The sequence below is a fragment of the Ochotona curzoniae genome, unplaced genomic scaffold (genome assembly GCF_017591425.1).
Source record: "Ochotona curzoniae isolate NIBS_2020 unplaced genomic scaffold, NIBS_Ocur_1.0 contig_2688, whole genome shotgun sequence".
Lineage (NCBI taxonomy): Eukaryota > Metazoa > Chordata > Mammalia > Lagomorpha > Ochotonidae > Ochotona > Ochotona curzoniae.
In genome coordinates this window covers 17,697,550-17,724,077 of record NW_024465553.1, presented here as the reverse complement: position 1 = coordinate 17,724,077, position 26,528 = coordinate 17,697,550, and the positions used below count along the sequence as shown (strand labels likewise).

Here is a 26,528-nt window from a genome sequence, read left to right as displayed (position 1 = left end):
CTGCTCAGAGGTGTCTGAATCCTTTAGTGCTGTGTACAGTTTACACCTCATACCTTGCGGGAGCAAGTGGATGTTTACAGAAAGTCAGTCACTAAAGCCTAATTAATCGTGGGGATGAGGAGATGTAGACAAGGGGGTTGGGAAATGGGGTTGACCTGAAGTGAAGGGAACCAAAGGGTGAAATTAGGGGTGGAAGGCGGGCTGAAAATCAGGAATGGGGAGTGGAAACAAAATGACAGTATAGAAAGGCCACACATGTGTGAGAATATGTAGAATTCAAATGTGCCTGGAGTCTTTTATATTGTCTGTTTCTGTATCTGGTGCCAGCCCTGTATATGGGACGCTGTTTTGTTAATCCTAGTACCATAAGTCTTATTTTCTAAATCTTGTTGTCTCTCATTGAGATCTCTGCCTTTTTTTTAAAAAAAATTTGATTTGAGATCTCTGCCTTTTAAAAAGTTTCCTCTCCATCCCTTTATGAAGAATGATGGTTTATTTCTTAGGCATCTTCAAGACTGTTACACAGTGGCACCATGGATGTTTCACATACTTGAACTGTGAAGCGGATTCTTATTTGGTCCAAAACGTAGCCAGAAGCAAAGCAACACCCACCTGGGGGATGGAGTGGGTGGAGTGGGCTAACAGCCGTGTTACAAATAGACCTTCATGCAGTAGGGTAGTAAATGCTGTGGAGAGAACCAAGATAAACAATGAAGGAAGTAGGAATAGAAAGTGTGATTTAAATACAGGAGAAGCAGACATGTAAAGGAAAAGCCATGAAGGTTGAAACACATTTGATTTATTGTTCCTTTCCTCTTCATTTTTTCAGTCACTCAGAGTTATGCTTCAAAGTTCCCCTCCTCCAAGAAGAAATACCTCTTTAACTCTCTTTTGTGAATACTGGCAAATGTGTATTTCTCATTAACTTAGCATCCAACGGTATTTACTCGTGTGTGCCAGGCAGTGGCAAGCACAGGAGGCTTTGAAAGGAGCAAGAGGTACAGTTCTGATGTGTGGTAGAACAGAGAAGGACTCACAACCGTGCTTTTCCTCTGCCCTGCAGGAAGTCTCTGAAAGTGGAAGACTCCGTGGTGGAGAGAGCCAAGGCCAATGCCTCTCTCTGGGAGGCCAGGTTGGAAGTTACCGAGCTTTCCAGGATTGAGTACCGTGATACCTCCAGGAAACTGGCAAAAAGTAATGAGGAGCTAAAGAAACAGCAGTACAGAATGGAGAAAGACACAATGTCTGTACTAAGCTACCTGAAAAAACAGGACCACGAGAAAGACAATACGGTAGGTATGTAGAACACCTCCTAAACCTCATTACCTATCTTTGTGGCTGTACCAGTATGAAAATGTGGTTCATGGGGCTGGCGCTGTGGCATAGCCAGCAGGCCTGGCATCCCATATTGATGCCAGTTTAATTCCTGGCTGCTCTGGCAAATGCAGCAGATGAGCCAACTCCTTGGATCCCTGTACCCCATGGGAGACCCACATGAAGTTCCTCTTTGGTCTGGCACAGCCTTGTTCCTCATAGCCATTTGTGAAATGATCCAGTAATTGGAAGAGCTCTCTCATTATGTCTCCATCTCTTTATTTTGCCCTTTCTAAATCTGCCTTTCAAATCTAAAAAATAATTTTTTCAAAGATTTTTAAAGATTTATTCAATCGAAAGGCAGATTTACAGAGAAAATGGTGGGGGGAGACACAGAGAGGTTTATCTTCTATCCACTGATTCATTCCCCGAATGGTAACAATGGTCAGAACTAGGCTAGGATGAAGTCAGAAGCCAGAAATTCCATCTAGGTCTTATGTGGGTATCAGGGGCCTAAGTGCTTGAGCAATCTGTTGCTGCTTTCCCAGAAGCATTAGCAGAGACTTTGATTTGATGTGGAACAGTAGGGACTCAAACCAGAATTCATATGGGATGCTATTGCAGGCAGCAGCTTAACCCGTGTGCCACAATGCCTACCATTTAAAGATTTTAATTGTTTGAAATGTCATTATAGTTAAGACAGTTCGGTTGACTTTAACTCTCCTTTAAACAAGATGCTATCTCAGAATAGTTTTACTGTCATTGGCTCTGTCATTTTCAGTTATTGTCTCATGTTTTGTCATATGAACAGATTGACGATAAGAACATTATGATCCATCTTATTTTAAGATCACCATAGTATGTGGCATTTATAATTCTAAAATAGTAGGAATTTCTCTTTCTAAAATATTTAGTATATGGGAGAGGCAGAGACAGACCTCATATTTCCTTTTTTTTAACAGCTGATAATTTTTAAATTCAAAAAACAAAAACTGTGAAATAATACGGAGTTGTCATATATCCCATGCCCAGGAATGCAGAGAGTAAGAGCTTCTAGTCTGTTGGTTCACTTCCCAAATGGCTACAAAAGCAGCTGAGCCAGAGCCATGAGCCAGAAGCTTCATCTGGGTCTCCCACACAGGTACAGGGTCCCGAGGCTTTGGGCCTTCTTTCCCAGGCCTCAAGCAGAAAGCTGGAAGGAAAGTGGAACATCTGGAACACGAGCAAGCGCCCATATGGCATCCCGGCACATGTAAGGCGAGGACTTTGGCCGCTAGGCTACTGTGCCAGGCCCCAATAAATAAAGCTTTAATTAAAAAAAAAAAAAAAAAGAGGGCCCAGCATGGTAACCTAGCTCCAAGATCCCATCCAATTCCCTGCTTGTGGCCTAGGAAAGCAGTCAAGGATGGCCCAAAGCCTTGGGATCCTGCACCCATGTTGGAGACCTGGAAGAGGCGCCGGGATCCTGGCTTCGGACTGGCACAACTCTGGCTGTTGTGGCTACTTGGGGAGTGAATCAATGGACGGAAGATCTTCCTCTCTGTATCTCCTCCTTTCTGTATATCTGACTTTGCAGTAAAAATTTACATTGGAGGGCCTGGCGCGGTGGCGCAAGTGGTTAAGGTCCCCGCCTTGCACGCCTGGGATCCCATATGGGCGCCGGTTCTATCCCAGCAGCCCCGCTTCCCTTCCAGCTCCCTGCTTGTGGCCCGGGAAAGCAGTCGAGGACGGCCCAAAGCTTTGGGACCCTGCACCCGCGTGGGAGACCCGGAAGAGGCTCCTGGCTTTGGATCAGCATAGCATCGGCTGTTGTGCTCACTTGGGGAATGAATCATCGGACGGAAGATCTTCTTCTCTGTTTCTCCTCTCTGTATATCCACCTTTCCAATAAAAAAATAATAAAAATAAATCTTTTAAAAAAATTTACATTGGAAAGGCAGATCAGATTTGCTCGGAGAAGGAGGCACAGAGAGAAAAATCTTCCATCTGCTTGTTTACTCCCCAAAAGGCTGCAACAGCCAGAGCTGGACTAGGCCAAACCTGGGAATCATTTGAGTCTTCCCCATGGCTGGAAGGGCTCAGAAAAACAGGCCATCAGCTGCTTGCTTTCTTGCATTGGCAGAAAGATGGTTTAGAAACCAAGTAGCCTGGACTTGAAGCAGCATTTCAGTGTGGGCTGCCAGCCTTACAAGGAGCTAGTTCCACCATACTCTGTTTTGAAATTCTTTCCTAATTGGTTTATAATAATTCTATTAGGTAAATGAACCAAAACTGATTTATTCCTACCCTTCTGTTGGTCATTTAGATTCCATTTCAGTGTTGCAGACAGACATCAGGTGGACATTTTGGTGTGTGTGCTTGCACCTACGTGTGAGTTTGTATAGAGCAGCCAGCTGAAAGTAGGTTGCTACATTGTGGAGTATGTACCACTTGTATTTCATAAGGAATTTTACCAATTTTTACTGTCACAAGCAGTGTGTTAGAGTGGATGTTTGGTTCACCTACAGTTTGAGCAACAACTAAACTATACTGTGCAGCTTTTGCCAGTCTTACGGATGTAGGTGATCTCATTATCTTTTTTCATCACCCTTTGCAAATTGTTTCTGGTTTTGCTTCTGCACACATCCTCGTGTGAGTTCATAGTGGAATGCCAGAGAAGCATGGCTCCAACACAAGACCGAAGCACATGCCTATGAATTTTTCTGTAGGATTTTCAGTTGCCACCTCATTGAGACCCTTTTCCTCATCACCCTCTTTAAACTTTGAAACCATTCTCTTCCTCACTTGTCTTAGTTTCCTTGGCACATGTACTGAGTTCCATCTACTGTAACACATGTTTCTTTTTTTTTTAAGATTTATTGTTATTTTTTAATTAGAAAGGCGGATATACAGAGAGGAGAGACAGGAAGGAAGATCTTCCGTCCGATGGTTCACTCCCCAAGAACGGCAATGGCTGGAGCTGAGCCGATCCAAAGCCAGGAGCCTCGTCCAGGTCTCCCATGTGGGTGCAGGGTCCCAAAGTCTTGGGCCGTTCTCGACTAATTCCCAGGTCACAGGCAGGGAGCTGGAAGGGAAGCGGGGCCGCCTGGATTAGAACTGGTGCCCATATGGAATCCTGGCGTGTTCAAGGCGAGGACTTTAACCACTATGCTATCGCGCGGGTCGAATATAGCACATGTTTCTTAAACACTTGCTAATTGTCTTAGTCTGGTTAGAATAAAACCTCAGAGAAGTGAAGAATTTAGACTCTTTTTTTTGTTGTTGTTGGAAGTACCATATTGTTAGTGCATAGAACAGACTGTCACACATAGTAGGCATTTGTTACTTCTTTCCCTTCTTGAATGAGTAGTTTGTGAGTACGCCCGTGCCATGAAAAAACTAAAAGCAGTGAAACCTAAACCCAAGATGATATTGGAAGTAGAAAAGTCAAACAACTGAACATTTGTGTGAAGTATGTACATTTTAAAAATAACTGTGAGCTGACGCTATGGCTCACCTGGCCAGTCTTCCACTGAAAAACGCCAGGATCTTATATGGGCACTGGTTCATACCTGGCTGCTCTGCTTCCCATCCAGCTGAACAGCGGTGGAGGATGGCCCAAGTCCTTGGAACCCTGTCACCACATGGGAGAACTAGAAGAGGCTAGTGGCTCCTGGCTTCAGATGTGGTCAGCTCCAGCTGTTACTGCCATTTGAAGAGTGAACAAGAGGATGGAAAATTCCTCTGTCTCTTTCCTTCTCTCTGTAAATCTGCCTTTCTAATAAAATAATTAAATTTAAAAAAAGAACTACAATTTTTGTGGATTGATGTTACCCTTTAAAAAAAGATTTATTGATATAAAAGGCAGAGTTTTGGGGACAAGAGGGCATATAGAAAAATAGAAAAAGAGATCTTACATTTACTGGTTCAGTCCCCAAATGGCTGCATTGGCTGGAGCTGGACTGGTCCAAAGCAAAGAGACAGAAGTTTGTTCCACATCTTCCACATAGGTGCAGGCTCCCATGGGTGTGGGCCACCTTCTGCTGCTTTCCCAGGATAATAAGCAGGGAGTAAGTCAAGGGCCCTGTGTGGTAGCCTAGTGGCTAAAGTCCGTGCAACTGCTGGGATCCCATTTGAGTTCCTGTTCGTGTCCCAGCTGCTCCACTTCCCTTCCAGCTCCCTTCCTGTGGCTTGGGAAAAGATTAGAGATCAGCTCAAAACCTTGGGAGCCTGCATCCACTGGTGACCTGGAAGAATATCCTGGCTCCTGGGTTCAGATCAGTTTAGCTCTAGACATTGTAGCCACTTGGGGAATAAACCAGCAGACAGAAAATCCTTTTGTATCTTGTTTTCTCTGTAAATTTGCCTTTCCAATGAAGAAGCAAATATATTTTTTTTAAAAAGTAAGTTGGGCTGCCAGATCTCCAATCTAGTGCCCATATAGGATACCAGTGATAACAGGTGGCAACTTTACCGACTACACCATAAGGTCAGTTCTTTTCCTTTAAAAAAAAAGTTCAGATTTCTTTATAAAGAAAATTGTTACTCACATAAGAGAAATGCACCTATGGCTAAACTATACTAAGGTATCATCTCACGGTAACAGAGAAAACAAACTAAATGTTGACATGGGTATAGAGAAATTAGAATCATTGCACAGTTGGTGAGAATGTAATCACCATGGAAGCCATGATTGGATTTCCTCAGAAGTTGAAAGTAGAATTGCCAGTTTCGTCCCTTGATGTGTAGCTAAAAGAATGCCAAGTCAGCGTCTGAGAGAGCTGCTCACACCCAAGTTCATGACAGCGCTGGTGGGGACAACAGGAATCAATTGACAGTTGCATGTGGTAGACATCATGCTAAATGCAAGTGAGCCAGTCACAAAGGACCAAACACTGTACAGTTCTATACATGAAGTATTTAAAGAAATCACCATCAAAGGATGAGAAAATCAGAAGGTGATTGCCAAGGACTTGGGAAAGAATATATATTTAAACATGATTAAGTCAATTTTGCAAGATGGAAAGTCCTAAAGCTACATGTATTGAGCAGTGAATATATTGGACATGACTAGCTGTATGCTGAGAAACAGCTAATGCACATGAAAATTTTAATACTTATTGTTGACCACAATAAAACAAGTCAATCCAGGTTTTTCTCATGATAACTGGGTTTTGAGAACTGAAAATTGCAGATGAAGGTTTTGGGTGAGTTCCTACCTTCTCCTCTTCCCACTTGACTGTTTTTCCTACCCTGTTAGCTTGCGCATTATGCAAAAAGTAGGCCACAAATAAAGGTAGGACACAAAGCAATTTCTTCACCTTCCTTACTCTGTATTTTCATTTTCTGCAGATTGAAAAATTGAAACAGCAGTTAATTGAAACAAAGGAAAAAGCTGAAAAGGAAAAAGAAGAAATGGTGAGTTACCTATGTTTACTAACATTTTCCTGTGAATTCAGGTATTTAAGACTCAGTAATTGTAAGTTGTGTAAACTTCTCAATGACTTTAAAGCCCAGACACTTGATTGTACAGAAAGTCAAAAATAACCTTATCACCCACAGGCTAAGCCTGCTCCTTATGGCCTCCCACAAGGGCACCAGTTTGGAGTCCCAGGTGTTCCACTTCCCATCCAGCTCCCTGCTTGTGGCCTGGGAAAGCAGTAGACTGTGGCCTAAACCTTGGGACCCTGCACCCACACGGGGGAAGCCCCTGCCTTTGGACTGGCTCAGCTCCAGTTATTTTGACCATTTGGTGAGTGAACCAGTAATGGGTGATTTCTGTTTGTCTCCTTCTCTCTGTAAATCTGCCTTCAAATAAAAACAAGTACTTTTAAAAAATACATCAAATATGCTATTTCAGAAAATTATCTGTTGTTAGAAATGCTTTTTGATCCTGAGTTTGTTATTGCTTCTAAAACTTTTCAGTAGATGAAGTTTAAGATGTCTATATTTTAAAGATTTATTTATTTCTCGTTTTTATTGGAAAGACAGTTTTACAGAAAGAAGGAGATACAGAGAGAAAGATCTTCCATCTCCTGGTTCACTCTCCAAGTGGCCCCGGTAGCTGGAGCTGAGCTGATCTGAACCCAGGAGCTTCTTCCTGGTTTCCCACGTTCTTCAAGTGCCAAGGTTTTAGACCATCCTCAGCTGTTTTTCCACACCATAGGCAGGGAACTGGATGGGAAGTGGAGCAGCCAGGATACAAACAGATGTGCATTTGGGATGCCGGTAATTGGATTAGCCAGTTGAGCCATCATGCTGTCCCTGGAAAATGTAATTGGTATCCCTGTCTTTCCCACACCATCTTCTCCCTGTTCCTGTGGATTTCCATTATTCTTTCATGGTTCTAGAGGCTAGAAATCTGAGGTCAGATGTCAGTTCCGGAAGGCTCTTTGTGAGGGCTGTCCTGGGTCATGGACCACTGCCTTCTTGTATCCTCACGTTACTGAAAGTTCTGGTGACCCCATCCTTTTACAGACACCAAACCCTTAATGGAGGCTGCACCCTCATGTCTGCATCTAAACAGAATTAGCTACCAAAGGCCACACCTCTAAATACCATGGCACTAGGGATATGGAGTTCAGGATGGGCGATAACATGCACCCCACGGCAGTCCCCTTTTGCCAGAAGATATGGTTGTTCCCACTTCCTGGTGCTGCAGTCAGTGATCCAATGGAGAACCTCACGGGAATCTTCACATCTTGGCCACTGTGTCTTTGGGAGTAGATTCCCAGAAGTGGTATTGCTGATTCAAAAAAAAGATGAATCATTTTTCTAGATGTTTCCCAATTTCCCTCTATAGGTCTGAAACTACCCATTTCTGCAATGTTACCAATAATGCATTGTCATGCACTGATACAGTGCATTGATTTTTGCCAATGTGATTGATGAAAAATGTTAGTTAAGTAGTTTCAGATTATATTGTGAGGTAGGCAGGCTAAACATGTCTTATTTTTTTTTCTTTTTTTACCTTTTTGGGAGCCATTTGGTTTGTAAATATCTTCCGTTCATCTTGATTACATTCTCAAGCCTTTTCTCCACCCCTTTCCTTCCTTTTTTTCTCTCTCCTTCCTTTACTTCTTTCTCCGTTGATTCCTTCTCCTTTTCTACCTCCCTTCTTTTTTGTTAAGACTTACTCCTCCTTTCTCCTGTTCTTTCTCCTTCGTTTATGAGGCACATTTATCTTCCCCATGTTTCTTAGCTCAATTTAGATTACGGATGTTATTTAACCTTACAGAGTAGATTATTTCTTTGAAATAAATATTTACATTTTCATCCTTTCTACAATCCTATATGGAAAATTTCTAAAAATTTTATTTATTTTTTTCAGGCAGTTAATATCTTTTTATAGAAACTGAACTTTATGCAGGGAGCAGGCATTTGGCATGGCAGTTAAGTCAAAGTTGAAGTGCCCAGGTTGGAGTCCTGACTGTTCTCCATTCCGGCTTGCTGTTAGTGCATGCCCTTGCTGCAGCAGGTGATGGAGACAGTAGGTAGAGGCTCAGCACTAGAGTCTCTGCCTCTCTCCTGCGGGGGTCTGTATTGAATTGCTGGCTCCTGGGCTTGGCCCTGCCTGGCCCCTGCTGTTATGGCCATTTGGGGAGGAAACCAGTGGATGAGGAGACTGCTCCTTGTCTTTGTCTTCCTCCCCTCTCTCTCTGCCTTTCAAATAAATAAAACATTAAAAAACTTTATACAGAATATGAAGAGGGAGATTTATTCAAAGATGTACAAATGGCTCAGGGTTGCAATGGGAACCTGACTCTGTAGAAGTTTCTGTTCTTTTTCCAAATTCATTTACAATCTCTTTTTTGAATGCAGGAGCACAAGTACACCATGCAAATACACCAGCTGGAGGGACAGTTCCATCAAAGAATCAGAGAAATTGGCATGATTCAGACAGAGCTGAAAACAATAAAACAGTTTCAGAAGAGAAAAATCCAAGTAGAAAAAGAATTAGATGATGTAAGTTTTCTTTTCCAAGATTAGAACTAACTACTTACACCTACAAAAGCCTTCACAAGCTATTTACTGCTAAGAGACAGTAAAGAAGTCTCGACTTTTTTTTTAATTAGCCAAGAGAAAAACAGGAAAACCTACCAGGTCACACCTGGGTACCAAAGATTTTTGACTGCTAGACCTTTTTTTTTTTTTTTAAGATTCTATTTATCTTTTATTAGACAGATTTACAGAAAAAGGAGAGGCAGAAAGATCTTCTGTCTGCTGACTCACTCCCCAAGTGATTGCAATAGCAGAGGCTGAGCCGAAGCCAGGAGCCAGGAGCCAGAAGCTTCTTTTGGGTCTACTGTGCAGGTGCAGGGTCCCAAGGCTTTGGGCTGCCCTCCACTGTTTTCCAAGTCCACAGGCAGGGAGCTGGATGGGAAGTGGAGCAGCCAGGACAAGAACTGGCACCCACATGGGATCCTGGCACATGCAAGGAGAGGACTCTAGCCACTAGGCTATCATGCTGGGCCCTGCTAGACTTTTTTTTTTTTTTTTTTTTTGCTTTAGAGAAAGCTTTATTTACGACATACATCCCCAAAATGTACTGCAAATAGAACAAGATGCTAGACCTTTTAAACCTTGATTTCTTTATGAACTTACCCAGAATCAGCCACCACAATGCCCTTCCCCATGTTTATATGTTTACGCTGATGAAGAATAATTTTAGAAAAACTTAAAAAGGTCTGTGGTTTGAGTGAGTAGGGCCGGGTCACTAAGCGCTTTCAGGAAGTTTCTCTGACATGGCTCTTTTAAAGAAATGATTCAGGGCCCGGCGCGGTGGCGCAGTGGTTAAGGTCCTCACCTTGCACGCCTGGGATCCCATATGGGCGCCGGTTCTAATCCCGGCAGCCCCACTTCCCATCCAGCTCCCTGCCTGTGGCCCGGGAAAGCAGTCGAGGACGGCCCAAAGCTTTGGGACCCTGCACCCGCGTGGGAGACCCGGAAGAAGCTCCTGGCTTCGGATCGGCATAGTATCGGCCCGTTGCGCTCACTTGGGGAGTGAATCATCGGACGGAAGATCTTCCTCTCTGTCTCTCCTCTCTGTATATCCGCCTTTCCAATGAAAAAATAATAAAAATAAATCTTTAAAAAAAAAAATAAAAAAAAAAAAAAAAGAAATGATTCAGAATAGGGTTTTACTCTGCTAGTGATAATGCAGTAGATAGCACAAGAAGGTGCCAGGCAGCTTCCACATCTGTGAATGTTGACTATAGAGTTACTGTCTCATAGAACTGTAGAAGATTAAAGGAATTAATGTAAAGTACTTAAAATAGCAATGTGTCATATGGTAAGAATTATATCAACTTGTTACTGAAAGCATAGTCCTGGTCCTGGTGCCAAATCAGTGTAACAAGCACAAGGTTTGAAAGTGAGGGAAAGATTATTGCTCAGTGAGAGCAATAAGCCAACTTTTGTGAGGCTGGTCTGGGAGCTTTAAAGGGAGCTGACAAAGAGGTTGGGCCACTGAGCCGAGTGCTGAAGCTGCGTTGCGAGTCTGCTAACATTTCTGGATGTCAGTCCAGTTCCTTGGGAAACTTGCTTAGTGGCTTGACTTTATCATGAGGAGGTCATAGCAGGATTTTGTGTGCCTCTAAGTAGCTACAAACAAACATGATTTGGCTAAGGCTTGGAAGAGGCAAAGCATCCTGTTAAGAGATATCAAGGTTTCATTCATCAGGTTGAATGAAGCTCGCTGATGCTGGAACCCATGTTTATCATGCCCTTGGTTATTTAGGTTCCTTTGCATTTTATTGCAACAAATTCCATTCATGCTGCCTGGGGATACAGATTACTTTGCAACTGCAGCTGGCCAGTGTCTAAAATTCACAAGCAAGCATTATTTATGTTTGAACAGACACTGTAGTCAGTCCCAGGCTCAGTAGTTTGCTCTTGTGCATCAAAAAAGGCTAAGGAAAAGAAAGAAGTATTTGGTCCAGTTATAAATTGATGCGCATTCTCTGTAAAGAAGTGCCCATGATTAATTGTGTTTGCTGATTTCCTCCCTTCTACAGGGTAGTCTTAAACCATCACAGGCCTGACAATGTCATGGTCAACTTGGTGAAGCATTGTCCATTGATAGCAGAATTACTGTCAGGCACTTTGGTGTGAAAGTTAAGACCTTCCACCCACATAGTAATATTATCATTTAATCCCCCCTCCCCGTTGTATCCCTGATCTTTGTCCATTAAAATTTTACCAGCTGCTCAAAGGCTCAGCTCAAATGCATGCTCTCCCCAGGCTGTCACTCACATTTGTCGTATTTCTACTAGATTGCAAATTCTTTGAGGCATGAACCATATTGTCCTTTGTGTCAATTAAAATGTGAAATAGAACACACATATACACACAAGAAAATACAAAAAAGAACTAAGAGGGACATAGCAACATTCCATAATTTTTATCAAGTGGTGAGGCTTTCTAGTAGTCTCACAGGAGGTCCTGGGACTCCTGGTGCTTGTCCAGCGGCTCTCCCATAGGCCGAGCGCTCCCTCCAGGGGGCACTGCTTGGCCGAGATGCCATGAGCTAACCGTTACCAGGAACACTGCAGCCAGTTAGGAGCTCAGGGTAATAAGACAGCAGAGCAGCCTTCTGTAGGACAGAGTGCTGAGCAGGTGTGCTTCTTCCTGTCCAAGAAGCTTGGTGGAAAGGGGCTGCCGCCGGCAGGAACACCACGTGTGCCGCGCAGGAGCCCCTTGGTGGTCCGGGTGCAGAAGAGGTGGACGGCCCCTTCCCAACCTGATGATACTGAAGAGTGTGGCAGTACCCAAGCTGCGGGGGGACACGAGCAAGGACAGGAGCCCGAGATCTTCGAAGTGGTGTGCAAGTTCACTTGTTCACGTTCGGCGAAGCAGGCGGGGGCCCAAGGACGAGGAGGCAATGACAGGCTGCGAGCTGGACACGGACAAGGAGTGCAACAAGATCTACCGACGGATCCCCAGTTCTCCGAAGTCTGTGTGGCCCCAGACAGGGTCCTAGGACCATGAGTAAGATCTTGTGCACTCTGTAAGGGCTGTGAGGAGACGGCCTTCCCGGGGACAACTGCAAGTTCCTCTGCGGCAAGCACAGGTGGCAGATGGAGGGCAAACTCGACAAGGAGCCGCCACAGCGCCTGCGCTGAAGTGAACAAGACCGGGAACGCGGAGGTGCCCTGCAGGTGTTTCAGCTGTTGCCAGGCCTTCCAGAACTGCGTGGTCACCAAGTGTAGACATTACTTCCGCAGGAGCTGTAACCAGCACCCAGCTGACCCATGGCATCTTCAGACCAGCCAGAGAGTTGGTAGCTAAGCAGGAGAAGCCTGGAGCTACGGCCCAGGAGGACACATCCAGTTCCCTAGCAGACCCCATACCCTACACCGAGGTGACCCAGAACTCACCAATTTCAGACATGTTGTTCTGTTAGACATCTTAAAATAGCTGAAGGCATGTCAATTTTTGTTTTATGTGAAAATGCAACAAATTAATCTAGTTAATTTTACAGGAATTCTCAAAATAGTCCTCTTCTGTATAGTGAGCCCCAGTGTGAGATTTTTGTTATTTTTTTAAGAACCATATTGCCACCTAATGGTGAAATGGATTGTAGTCTTTCCACAAGAAGCTGTTGGGGAAAGACTTAAAATTCACATGCAAAAGACATTGATCTGTAAAAAAAAAAAAATCAGTGATTTTATGGAATCCCAAGAGGGCAAGAATTAAGACAGGTGTGAAGGTCTGAGAATATAATGTTGAAAGAAATGTCAGGAAAGAAAGTCAATTATAGGGACTTGCGGCGTGGCCTAGCAGCTAAAGTCCTCGCCTTGAACACACCGGGATCCCACATGGGCGCCGGTTCAAATCCCGGTAGCTCCACTTCCCATCCAGCTCCCTGCTTGTGGCTTGGGAAAGCAGTCGAGGACAGCCCAAAGCCTTGGGACTCTGCACCGGTGTGGGAGACCTGGAAGAATTTCCGGCTTCAGATCGGTGCAGCACTGGTTGTTGCACTCACCTGGGGAGTGAATCATCGGACAGATCTTTCTCACTGTCTCTCCTCCTCTCTCTATATCTGACTTTCCAATAGAAATAAATTTTTTAAAAAATTTAAAATGTCAATTGTAGAGAGTGTGCAGAATTCACTATACAAATTAAAGAGAGACTAAATAGATTATCAAAAGTTATTCAGGGCCCAGGTGATGGCTCAGTGGTTAAATCCTCGCCTTTCATGCACTCAGATACCATGTAGGTGCTGGTTCGTGTCCTGGCTGCTCCACATCTATCCAGCTTCCTGCTAATGGCCTGGGAAAGCAGCAGAGATGGCTCAATGCCTTGGGACTCTGTACCCACATGGGAGACCCGGAAGAAGTTCCTGGCTGCAGGTTTCAGATCACCTTAGTTCTAGCTCTTGTGACTTTCCAACATGAAAAGGCAAAGTAAGAGGAAGAAGAGAGGTGAGTGAGAGAGATCATCCATTTGCTGGTTCACTACCCAAATGGCTGCAACAGCCAGAGCTGGGCTGATCTGAAGCCAGGAGCCTGGAGTTTGTTCTAATCTCTCTTTTGTGGGTGCAGGGTACTAAAGTCTTGGACCATCCTCCATTTCCTTCCCATGCCATTAGCAGGGAGCTGGAAAGTGGAAGAGCTGGTACTTAACCAGTGCCCATATGTGGCTTAGGTGCCGCAAGCAGCTGCTTAACTTGCTGAGTCACAGTGCTGGCCCTGGAGGATATGAACTTGTATGTTGACATTATTTGTGCAAGTCTTAACACAATGTAAGAAGCCATTTTTTTGAGTTGTGAAAAAAAAAATCACCTAGAAAGAACATCTAAAAGAGATTATATAAAAAAGGAAATTTAATGTAGAGATTACAGTTATATAGTAAAGAAATTTGTTAGTTATGGGGGATAATATTAGATATAATAGCAACCTATACATTAAATGGCTGCTATGATAAGCACTTTACATGTATTATTTATTTACCCCTTACCTGACCCTTTGAGACAGAAATATTACTCTCCTGATATACCGGAACATCTGAGGCTTAGAAAGCTGACTGGCTCAGAGCCAACCAGTTGGTCAGAGAGGCAGCTCTGTGTTCTGTCTACTGAAAATCCTTTGCTTTTTTTGTAGCATGGATAGTGCAGCAAGTCTGCATGTTTCAGTTTTACTCATTAAAAAAAATTTACAGAAAGAGAGAGACATCTTTCATTCACTGGTTCATTCCCCACATGGCCACAAATAGCTGGGGCTGGAGCTGGGCCAGACTAAAGCCAGAGTCCTAGAACTGCTGGGTGTCCTACATGGGTGCAGCGACCCAAGGACTTGGCCCATCTTCCACTTCCTGTTTAGGTACATTCGTAGGGAGCTGGATTGGAAGTGGAGCAGCTAGTGCTTGAACTGGTACACATGTGGGAACCAGCATTGCTGGTGGTGGCATAATGCACTGTGCCATGATGGGGCCCTACTTTATTTTTAACCATTAAAATATTGACTTACAGAGGATTGATTTAAATTAATTCTTACCTAAAGCAATTACATATGCCTTTCAGTCTGTGTAGTTTTTTTTTTTTTAAAGATTTATTTTTATTAGAAAGTCAGACATGCAGAGAGGAGAGACAAAGATCTTCCATCCACTGATTCACTCCCCAAGTGGCCTCAATGGCCAGAGCTGAGCTGATCCAGAGCCAGAAGCTTCTTCTGGGTCTCCCATGTGGGTACAGGGACCCAAGGCTTTATGCCATCCTCAGCTGCCTTCCCAGGCCACCGGAAGGGAGCTGAATGGGAAGTGGGGCCTCTGGGACACGAACTGGCACCCACATGGGATCCTGGCGTGTGCAAGGCGAGGACTTTAACCACTAGGCTACTGTTCCAGGCCCAAAAAGTGTTTTTGAATTGATGTTAGGGAGAATTGTTTTATAAAGTCAAGAGTTTATTTAGCTCCTTAGGAAGATCTTTTAATATGGAAACTTAAAATGGAGACCATTAGAGGGCAGCCTCTAGTGTATTGTGAGATTTGAACTAGTGACATGTGTTTCTTGGAGTATTTTCCTTACATTATGAAGGAAGATTGTATAAGCCGATTTCTCCGGCCCCTCCTAACTCTAAAATGTTGTGAGTCTGTGATTCTACGTGTTTGAAATGATGATACTTGGAAAATGAGAACTTGTCCTTATGTTCTGGAAGCTGTTATTTATGAAAGGCTTTTTAAAATCTCAGTATTGGTCATAGACATTTATGGAAGGATGAATGAAACACGGTGATTAGAGGGAGGGAAGCCACATTTTTCTGGATGTTCAAGATTAAGAGGTAATGTATAGCAAGATGTTGCTTTAGTGAGAATTTTCTCGCAAGAGGTCCCAATGAAGCCCATTTCCTACTGACCACTTTTTGTTTTAATTTTAGCTGAAGGAGAGTTTAAGGAACACGGAACGTAAGCATCAGGAGACTCTTAGAAGACTGGAAAGCAGATTTTTTGAAGAAAAGGTACAGATAATGTGTGCTGGTTAGAAATGTTTTGTTTTTGAGAATAACTTAAGTGTATATACATTCTGATAAGCATCACCCTTCCAATTAGTACCTTATTAAAGGACTGTAATAGAGTCATAGCTGGGTAATAATGGAGAGGGGCTATTCCAGAAATTTCAGGGTCTTACATTTTTCCTCTTTCCATTGAGAGATTTTTGAAATTTGATTTATTTGAAAGGCAGACAGAGAGATGAGATCTTCCATCTTCTGATTCACTCTTCAAATACCTGCAGCAGCTAGGATGGGCTAGGCCAGAGCCAGGAGCTGAAACGCACTCTTTTACTGGGCAAGGACCCAAGTGCTTGGACCATCTCCTGTTGCCTCCCTGGATGTGTGTTAGCAGTACATAGGAATTGGAACAGAGTCTGAACTTGAACCCAGGCACTCTAGTTTGGGAGGGGCAGGTGTCCCAAGTAGCATCCTAACTGCTATGCCAAATCCCCACTCCAATTCCTAAAGTCTCTAAAAGGGATTATCATGTTACAAAGGCTTCAGAATACAACTTCCTCAGCTTGTTACTCCCCTGGAGGGATTAAGGCACCATATGCCTATTACATAGGAGAGATGAGATTACGGAAGTCACTGTGGGAAGATCTTCCTCTCTGTTGCTCCTCCTCTCTGTATACCTGCCTTTCCAATTAAAATAAATAAATAAATCTTAAAAGAAATATAACTATGTATTTAAATAGCCTGTTTTCTTTTTTAGCACCGGCTAGAACAAGAAGCTGAGAAGAAGGTAATAATGTTGGCAGAGCGAGCCCACCATGAAGCTATCGTGTAAGAGACTGCTGCCCTTTGCTGATAACATCTGGACTGTCTTCTCCCTTGGCTTGCTTTGTTCAGATGATCTGGTCTGCTTTCCCTTACTATTTCTTCCTCTACCATTTCTGCAGCAATGTGTGATATGGTGGGAAAGAACTGGACCTAAAGTCATTGTTATTCTTTTACCTTACTTTGAAATTAAATTTTGTCATCTAAAAATAGGGTTAATAATAGCAATTTTGTAGGGTTGTCAAAGGTATATTAGTGAAGATATCATAAACTGCTGTGTTAATAAATGGACTCCCAAGGATGGCATTATGGCTTAATGGTTAAAGCCACTGCCTACACCAGTCTTAATTCCATATGGACACTAGTTCAAGTCCTGGCTGTTCAATTTCCCATCCGGCTCCCTTTGAATGCACCTGGGGAGTCAGGAGAGGATGGCCCAACTGCTTGGTCTCCTGCGTCCATACAGGAGAGTCAGAGGAAGCTCCTAGCTCCTGGGTTCAGCGTGGCTCAGCCCTGGCCAAGATGGCCATTTGGGGATTGAACCAGGAGGTGCAAGATCTCTCTGTGTCTGTAACTCTGCCTTTAAAACTTACAAGTATCCACCAATAATTCAGTGACTGGTGATTGCTAATATTGAGGGTAAAGCAATCACTTTTTAAAAAATATTTATTTATTTAGGAAAATCAAATAAACAGAGAGAAGAGACAGAGAGGAAGATCCTCCGTCCCCTGATTCAGTCCCCAAGTGGCCACAACGGCTGGAGCCAAGCTGATCTGAAGCCAGGAGCCAGGAGCCAGGAGCCTCCTTCAGGTCTCCCATGTGGGTGCAGGGTCCCAAGGTCTTGGAACACCCTTGACTGTTTTCCCAAGCCACAGGCAGGGAGCTGGATGGGAAGTGGGGCCACCAGGACATGAACCAGTGCCATATGGGATCCTTGAGCATGCAAGGCAAGATCCCCAACCATTAGGCTACTGTGCTGGGCCCATTTTTTTCAAAAAGTTTTATTTTTATTAGAAAGTCAGGTTTACAGAGAGAAGGAGAGAGATAGAGAAAGATCTTCCATCTGCTGGTTCACTCCCCAAAAGGTCACAATGGCTGGCGCTGAGACGATCTGAAATCAGGAGCCATGAGCTTCTTCTGGGTCTCCCACATGGGTATAGGGTACCAAGGTCTTGGGCCATCCTCTACTGCCCTCCCAGGCCACAAGCAAGGAACTGGAAGGGAAGTGGAGCAGGTGGGACGCAAACTGTCACCCATATGGGATCTTGGCGGTTGCAAGGCAGGCGAGGACTTTAGCCATTACGCTATTGTGCTGGGCCCAACAATCACTTTGCTTGTTGGTAATATCTGAAAAAAAAATGTAGGCCTATGTTTTGAACTCTTATATTTCTATATTTCAGGCAACTGAATAATGCTGGAAGAAGTGTTTTTAAAGAGAATGTTTATCTCCAGAAAGCTCTTGCCTACCACCAGAAGGAAGCTGATACTCTACAAAAAAATTCCCAGAAGCTGAAAGAGAATCATACTTTCCTTTTACATCAAAAGGTTCTTGTTCTCATTTCGATGTTTTTAAAGGATTGAGCTGATGAATACCAGGGATTGGGCATAATAATGAGGCATAAGCACGGTGCAAGTATTTCTCTTCTCTCTGGATGACACTTTCCATAGCTGAGTGACTTCAAGAAACATTAGATTCACTTTATAAAGAACTATCAGAGGGCCTGGCGCGGTGGCGCAGTGGCGCAGTGGTTAAGGTCCTCGCCTTGCACGCCCGGGATCCCATATGGGCGCCGGTTCTATCCCGGCAGCCCCGCTTCCCATCTGGCTCCCTGCCTGTGGCCCGGGAAAGCAGTCGAGGACGGCCCAAAGCTTTGGGACCCTGCACCTGCGTGGGAGACCTGGAAGAGGCTCCTGGCTTCGGATTGGCATAGTATCAGCCGTTGTGCTCACTTGGGGAGTGAATCATCGGACGGAAGATCTTCCTCTCTGTCTCTCCTCTCTGTATATCCGCCTTTCCAGTAAAAATAAAATAAATCTTTTTTTAAAAAAAAAGAACTATCAGAAGCATAAATAAAACTCTTACCCTATACTGCTTTAGAATACACACTCTGTTTTGCTCATAATTAGTCCCCGAGTCATTCAGAAATAGGTTATTTGTGGGAAATAGACCTGACATAAATCATGTTATCACATAGGGGTTTATTCTTTCTGTTTTTAGGAGATCAATGACCTGTTGGTTAAGGAAAAGATAATGCAGCTCACCCAGCAGAGGTCACAGATTCAGACTCTTCAGAAGAAGGTGGTGAGCTTGGAGAATGCTCTAAGTTATATGACCAGAGAGTTTGAGACTGAAGTTTTAAAACTGCAGCAGCAGTCCATGGTGGAGAACCAAGCTGGCCGGGTGGAAATGGACAAGCTGCAGCAGGTCCTTCAGATGAAGGACAAGGAGATGAATCGCGTGAAGAAGCTGGCCAAGAACATACTGGATGAAAGAACAGAAGTGGAGAGGTTCTTACTAGATGCTCTCCACCAGGTGAAGCAGCAGGTCCTGTTCAACAGGCAGCACTATAAGCAGATAGCACAAGCTGCTTTCAACTTAAAGATGAGAGATGCATGTGCGGGAAGAACCGAGTATCCCAAAATCAGAACGTTTGATGGCAGAGAACACAGCACCAATAGCGTGAATCAGGATCTTTTGGAGGCTGAAAGATGGTACTAACAATACCTGCTTATCTTTTACGCTAATATTTCTGTGCTCTTTAGAAAAATGAGAACTCTGAACAGTTGAGCTTGATAATGTCAAAGTACAGACTGTGTTTCTCAGTAAAGTACCTGCGGACAGGAAGTGACCTACTCAACTTTGTAACTCCTGTGCTTAGAGTAGCATGTGTGGCTTGGTATGACAGGCGCTCCCCGACCCCTTCACCCCGACCTCACCCTCGTTTTCTCATGTCAGAGGCTTGTTAAAGAGACTAGATTATTTGTCCTGTTGGTGTCACTGTAATATCTTTGGTTTTTCTTTTCTCCTGGAAACTGGACATTAGTTATGAAGAGTTAAGCAGATTCAAGTTAAATATTTTTGATAAGCATATTTTCTCTCAGGTATTATATGTTTTTTCCTCTTACTATCCTGTGCAAGGAATGGAAGTCATGCAGTAGTGCCCCTCACTGTGTTAGCTTACACTCCCCCTGGAGAGCCATTGCCACCATGGTAGAGAGGGGCATGTGTGAGACGGTTGCAGACTCTGCACAATGATTTGTTTCTGGCTACCAATTTTGTCTTTTAAAGCGGCCTTCCCCCCTATAAAATTAACTATTATGCATTCTGAAGATTATTTAGAAAAATGTTTTATATTCCAAAGCAATTTAGATTTTTCAAAGGCCCTAACTTCAAAAGACTCACTATTAGTATGAACTTAACATCTTATTAAGAGCATTTCAAATGTGTCTTCAGCTTTAAATCATTTTTGAAGGAACTCATTTATAGGTTCTCTTGAGTCATGTAGCTGTTGGGTGGGTGGATATCCTCTGTGACTTAGTCTTTGAAAGAGAAGATTCTTCTTCAGAAATATCTATACTATATATATATATATATATATGGATATATATATATATTTATATATATTTATCTTCTTGCCATGTTCATAAGTCTGTAGTATCACTTTTGTTACCAGGAATTTTCCTATGATTTCCTTTTTAAAAAAATGAGTAGTCTGAGTTCTTACCATGCACACAGCTTTCATCTAATGTATGTGGGAAAGCTAACTAAAATGATTCTGCGTGTAGTTGCGTTGTACTTATTTTGCTTGGTGTAAGACGTGTTTGTTCTTGGGCAAGTTACCACCTGGTAACTATATAGTAAAACATTAGCAACCATATACTAGAAACTGCTACAGTCTACTAGTTGTTTATCCCAATATTCATTTCACTTCTTCCTTTCCTGTTTGGTAATACCTCCCCCCACGTTTATTTTTTAGGTTAGTCTTCTGTTGTTTTTACCAGCAGGGCAGAAATAGTGGTTAAAATATTACACCGTCTGGTGAAGAGGCAGACTGGGGACAGACAATTAAAATATATGGTAAAAAGAAAAAAAAAGTAAATATATGGTAATCATAAGGCAAAATGTAAGCTTTCAAATAAACTCACTCAATGAACCTGTAATATAAAAATGTCTCTTACATTATATAACATCAGTATCAACATGTTAAGTTTTAGAACTAGCAAGCAGAGTATGCATCTGCTGGGGAAGTCAGAGAGTAGACAAAGGCCTGCCTGGCAAGCTTAGCTGCAGCCTTAACGGCAGGTCAGAAAAGAGACCAGATGAGGTACAGATAACTGTCTGGATTCACTTTTTGTGACTCTGTTTTCATAGTAAAAGATTGAATTCAAAAAAGAAATGTTAAAATATCTATCAATAATCTCACCAAATAAGCATTTGTTTTTCTTATTCTGTTTGTGCGTATTTCTGGTACAAATATTACATTATAATTTTCTACAGTTTAATATTTACATACTCATTTTTTCATGTTGTTGCTTTGGGTCATTAAATAACATTTTAAATTGGCTACCATCTAATTATCTTTTCAACTTTTGCTTAATAATGCACAATCTGCCTTGTAGTCATTATAACCACTAGGCTGCTGCGTGCGGCCTTGCCTTGTAGTTATTATAAAATATCAGTTATGGTGTGGAATTTCTCTTGTATTTATGTATTAAATGTATATGTATATATATGTATATTTGAAAGAAGCTTACTTTGTAATTTTCCTTTTTTTTTTTTTTTGAAATTCTTCAGGACAATTACTCAAGGAAATGTGGATATTGGAGATTTGACGTGGGAGCAGAAGGAGAAAGTCTTAAGGTTGCTGTTTGCAAAAATGAATGGTTTTGCCCCTAGGTAACTCTCTGTTTTTACAATGAAATACTGAGTTGTTATCAACCCTAGAAACCACATTGGAACAATGAACTTATAGAATTAAAGGAATGAGAAAGGACTAGCTAATACAGGGACCCTACTGCTTAGCTACTACAACTCCCTAAGATAGAGTGCAGACGCAGAACACAGAAATGGTAGATCAATTGGAATTACAGGGGAAACAGATTAATCTCAGATGTTTAATTTAATGCTTACTAATAATTCCTTACAACATTTAGCTGGAAGGCAACTGGAGAGAGGCCAGATGACTCAGAATTTTCTTGGTTCGCAAAGATAAGGAAACGGTTCTCAAGGTGGTTACGAGGAGGATTTCTAATACAAGAAAGGTGTCTGACAAGGAAAACAGAAATCCTCAGATAGTCCATGTAATTCCCTTTGTACACTGACAGAACACTGACGTGTGTGGTGAGCTGGAAGGACCGGAACAGCACAGGCGACACTGCGCCACAGTACTCCGGGCGTGCGGCGGGGAGGGCTTTGGGAGGAGTGGAGACTGTCAGGAAGTTAGGGAAGATACTGAGACCTGCTAGGGAGGAATCAGGATTTGGTTTAAAAAAAAAAAGTAAATGTCTAAATCTTATAACTCAAAATGAATGGTGGTATGAGAGATAAATGAAAATTTGGAGAGCCAGATTGAAGGATTTAAATTTTATTTAGTCCTTTGATGAATTCATCTAACATACACACTGAGTACCTCCTATTTAGGATTTAGTGTTGATGAAATAAAGACAGCTGGTCTAATCTCAAGGAGTTTATTATCCAGATGAGGGAAAACATTGTCCAAATCATTACACAAATCAATTTAAAAGTGCAGCTGTGACGGAGGCTCAGAGGAGCTAGCTATGGGAAATCCTAGATAGAGGGATCTGACCTAATCAAAAGTGTGCAGGTGATTTCTAAGAAAGTAAAAACTTGAGCAGATTTGTAAAAGCTGAATAGGACCAAAGAGAGGAGGAAAACATTTTCAAGGAAGAAGTGGCGTTTTCAGTGTTGAACTAGAGATGATGGCATTGAAATGAAAGATAGCTTGAAGGCATTTGTAAATAGAAACTGGAATTTGGGGAGGGGTTTTCAAATTTAGTAAAAATTGAAAGCTGAGTCTAGGAGAGTAGATAGAGGTAGAAAAGTAGATTGCTGAGCTAGGAACCTTTATGAATAATCACAATTTGGAGACAGGAGAACTAACAAATACAAACTAAAAGGAAAAAGAGATGAACTGATTCAGTTTAAAAAAAGAAAAAAGGTTTGAAGAGCTACTTCGAAATGGCCCTCTCCTTCCAAAAGGCACCTCACCTCCTGGCTTTCTCTCTGGGGTGCTTTCCCTTGCCCTTCCCTGCTGACTTGGTCCCTTCGCAAATAAACTTCTCTGTCTGCAACAGAAAGAGAGAAAAAAAAAAAAAAGAAATGGCTGGTTTATTAATTAACTAATTAATTAAATTTTTATTTATATTGGAAAGTCAGATATACAGAGAGGATCAAAGACAGACAGGAAGATCTTCCATCCGATGATTCACTCCCCAAGCAGCTGCAACAGCTATAACTGAGCTGATCTGAAGCCAGGAGACAAGGGCTTCGAGCCTCTTCTGGGTCTCCCATGCGGGTGCAGGGTCCCAAGGCCTTGGGACGTCCTCCACTCCTTTCCCAGGCCACAAACAGGGAGCTGGATGAGAAGTAGAGCAGCTGGGACATGAACTGGTCCCCAGTAGTGAAATCTAATTTGAGGGCCCAGTGCAGTAATCCAGTGGATAAAGTCCTCACCTTGCACGTGCCGGGATCCCATATGGTTGCCGGTTTGTGTTCTGGCTGACCAGCTCCCATCCTGCTCCCTTCTTGTAGCATAGGAAAGCAGTCGAAGAAGGCCCAAAAACTTGAGACCCTGTACCCGCGTGAGAAACCTGGAAGAGGCTCTGGGCTCTTGCTTTTGGATTAGCTCAGCTCTGGCCATTGCAGCCCCTTGCGGAGTGAATTATTAGATGAAAGGTCTTCTCTGTTACTCCTCCTCTCTGTATATCTGACTTTCCAATAAAAATAAATAAATCTTAATTAAAAAAAATATTTCATTACCAACAAGCTTCTGTTCTGTTTCTAAACATTCAGACTTGGGTCTGTCTCCATTGGGTAACCATTCTGTGGTATGAGGTTCTTTTTGTGGGAAAGAGGCTTTTCTGGGTGTTTTTGGTCAGTATTCCAGTTCAGCCCTGCCCTTCATCATTAATAGCTCTTGAGTATTATCATGATAATCACTGTGAAAAATTTGTATTTCTTCAGTTCAACAAATTTCAACTTTTTAAAAATATATATATTTATTGGAAAGGCCGATTCACAGAGTGAAGGAGAGACAAAGATCTTCCATCTATTGGTTTACTTCCCAAGTGGCCACAATGGCCAGAGCTGATCTGATCTGAAGCCAGGAGCCAGGAACTTCTGCCAGGTCTCCCACAAGGGTGCAGGGTCCCACGGCTTTGGTCCATCCTCTACTGCTTTCCAAAGCTACATGCAGGGAGCTGGAAGGGAGTTGGAGCAGCTGGGACATGAACTGGTAGTACCCATATAGGATCCCAATTACTTTACATATTTACTTGCAGCATTTCAAGTGAGGATTTTAGCCACAAGGCTACAGCACTGGGCCCCAAATTTCAACTTTGAAACTATATTAGTTAATTTAGTTAGCATTATACTGCATCTCTGTGTGTTTAGAGCTTATTTTGAAAATGTGAGGCCAATTCAAGTGACACATTAGAACATTTGAAATGATAGCTGAAGGGTAGGTATTGTGGTACAGTGGTATGGACTGCACCTTGGGACGTCTGCTTCTTGTAATACCCAGGATCAAGACCTACTTCTGTTTTAGAGCCAGCTTCATACTAATCATACCTAGGAGGTGGCAGACGATGGCTCAAATACTTGGGCCCTTTTCTCACCCACATGGGAGTAGAGTTCCTGACTCCTGACTTTATGTTCCCTGTCCATATTGGACCACCAGTATTTGGGTCCACGTTCTCCCAGTTTCAGCCTGCTGCTAATACAAACTGTAGGAGGCAGCTGGCAGTGGCTCAAGTAATTGGGTTCCTGCCCCTGACATGGGAATCCCAGAATGAATTCTGGGCTCCTGGCTGCAGCCTGGCCCCTTGTGGATCTCTGAGAAGTGAAATATGTGTCTGCCCTCTGCCTTTCAAATAATTAAGTATGTTTGAATATTAAAATTGTATTGTAGTTGAAATGCAAGGGCGTGAGGAGAGCAGGCCTTATTGTGTCTACTGACTTTTATTTACCCAACATAGGAAATACAGCCAGAGTTCCAGGCCTCCTGTTCCAGAGTATGTGGCTTCTGACAGTGAAGACTCAAAGGAATTTGGGTAAGTCCTCTCCTGTCCTGGCATGGCAGGCGAGCTCCCGAACTCGATGGTTCTTACGGGCATTAAATGTGCTAGAGTGAAGGACAGTAAACTGTTGTTCTGAACCATGTTCTGTGTGTAGACAGTTGTTAACAAATCTGTTATTTTATTATCACAGGGATGAAAGTAAGCCTCAAGACCAAACCTTCATCACTCAGCAAGTTCCAATATCAGACTGCTCTGGTGAAATGATGTTACCCAGTATCCCACAAGGATCGCAAGAGTAACACAGTAAGGAGTCGGTAATTTAATGCAACAATACCCGTGACTGCTAACTGTGCCCTAGGAGCTGCTTGCTGACCCACAGTTCTTTTCTACTGTCCAGAAGTTCTCAGGGAGCAGTGGAATAAGTAATAATCAACACTGCAGTGAGCTCACGGATCTTCTAACATCATCTACACTCTAAGTAGAACATATATATAATGCAAATGCGAATTTGTGCTCTTTCACTATGAAAAACCTATAGGTTGCCTTGTGACAGAAGCAGTCTAACACAAATGTGTATTATCTTTTATAAAAGAATAAACATAATCATCCTGTGACTCCTGGCTTTGGACTCAGGTGTGAAGTCTGAATTACTACAGCCTGGGAGACAAAAGCTTTAGAACAAAGTATGATGTCATCAACAAAAAGGCATATTGTTTCTCCTGAGGGCTTTGTTTAAAAAAAGATTTATTTATTACTCTTGCAAAGTCAGATATATATATATAGAGAGAGAGAGAGAGAGGAGGAGAGACAAGAAGATCTTCTATCTGATGACCTCCCCCACCCAAGTGACCAGAATGGCCAGATCTACACCAATCCAAAATCAGGAGCCAGGAGCTCCTCCAGGTCTCCCACACAGGTGAAGGGTCCCAAAGCTTTGGGCTATCCTCTATTGCTTTCCCAGGTCACAAGCAGGGAGCTGGATGGGAAGTGGGGCTGCTGGGACCAGACCCAGTGCCCATATGGGATCCTGGAGCACACAAGGTGAGGACTTCAGCCTCCAGGCCACTGTGGTGGGTCCTTGACGGGTTTTTTATTTGTAATCTGTTAGTCATAATCAGTATAATGTAAAATCTGAAAGATTTCACATGAGGCTGCATTAGATTTTTAAAAAGCACGAAAAAAATTTTAAACTGTTACAAACATGAACCTAGCTACTGATTTTTTTTCCACCCATGAAATTATCCTGAGCAGCAAGAGTTAAAAGTTTTGAGTGGGGCCGGGTGTGGTGGCGCAAGTGGTTAAAGGTCCTCGCCTTGCACCCCCGGGATCCCATATGGGCACCGGTTCTAATCCCGGCAGCCCCGCTTCCCTTCCAGCTCCCTGCCTGTGGCCTGGGAAGGCAGTCGAGGACGGCCCAAAGCTTTGGGAACCTGCACCCGCGTGGGAGACCCGGAAGAGGCTCCTGGCTTCGGATCGGCATAGTATCGGCCCGTTGCGCTCACTTGGGGAGTGAATCATCGGACGGAAGATCTTCCTCTCTGTCTCTCCTCTCTGTATATCCGCCTTTCCAATGAAAAAATAATAAAAATAAATCTTAAAAAAAAAAAAAGTTTTGAGTGAATTGGTCAAATGAGTTGATTCCAATGACTGCAGTACAGTTCTGATTAATTAGCATCTTAAAGTGACTTAAATGTAAGGAAAATGTTA

General features: G+C 43.0%; 1 protein-coding gene across 1 annotated transcript in view; it reads left to right on the top strand.

Moving 5' to 3' along the window:
• Window positions 1-26,528, top strand: part of BBOF1 (basal body orientation factor 1) — a 31,233-nt gene that overhangs the window by 1,788 nt on the left and 2,917 nt on the right. The window contains exons 2-11 of the mRNA XM_040975296.1: window positions 1,064-1,292; window positions 6,646-6,711; window positions 9,115-9,258; window positions 15,669-15,749; window positions 16,498-16,568; window positions 17,963-18,107; window positions 18,781-19,274; window positions 21,358-21,459; window positions 24,780-24,854; window positions 25,012-25,124. Of these exons, the coding sequence (XP_040831230.1) occupies window positions 1,064-1,292; window positions 6,646-6,711; window positions 9,115-9,258; window positions 15,669-15,749; window positions 16,498-16,568; window positions 17,963-18,107; window positions 18,781-19,274; window positions 21,358-21,459; window positions 24,780-24,854; window positions 25,012-25,120 (1,516 nt within the window). The 3' untranslated portion in view covers window positions 25,121-25,124. The remainder of the gene's footprint in view (window positions 1-1,063; window positions 1,293-6,645; window positions 6,712-9,114; window positions 9,259-15,668; window positions 15,750-16,497; window positions 16,569-17,962; window positions 18,108-18,780; window positions 19,275-21,357; window positions 21,460-24,779; window positions 24,855-25,011; window positions 25,125-26,528) is intronic.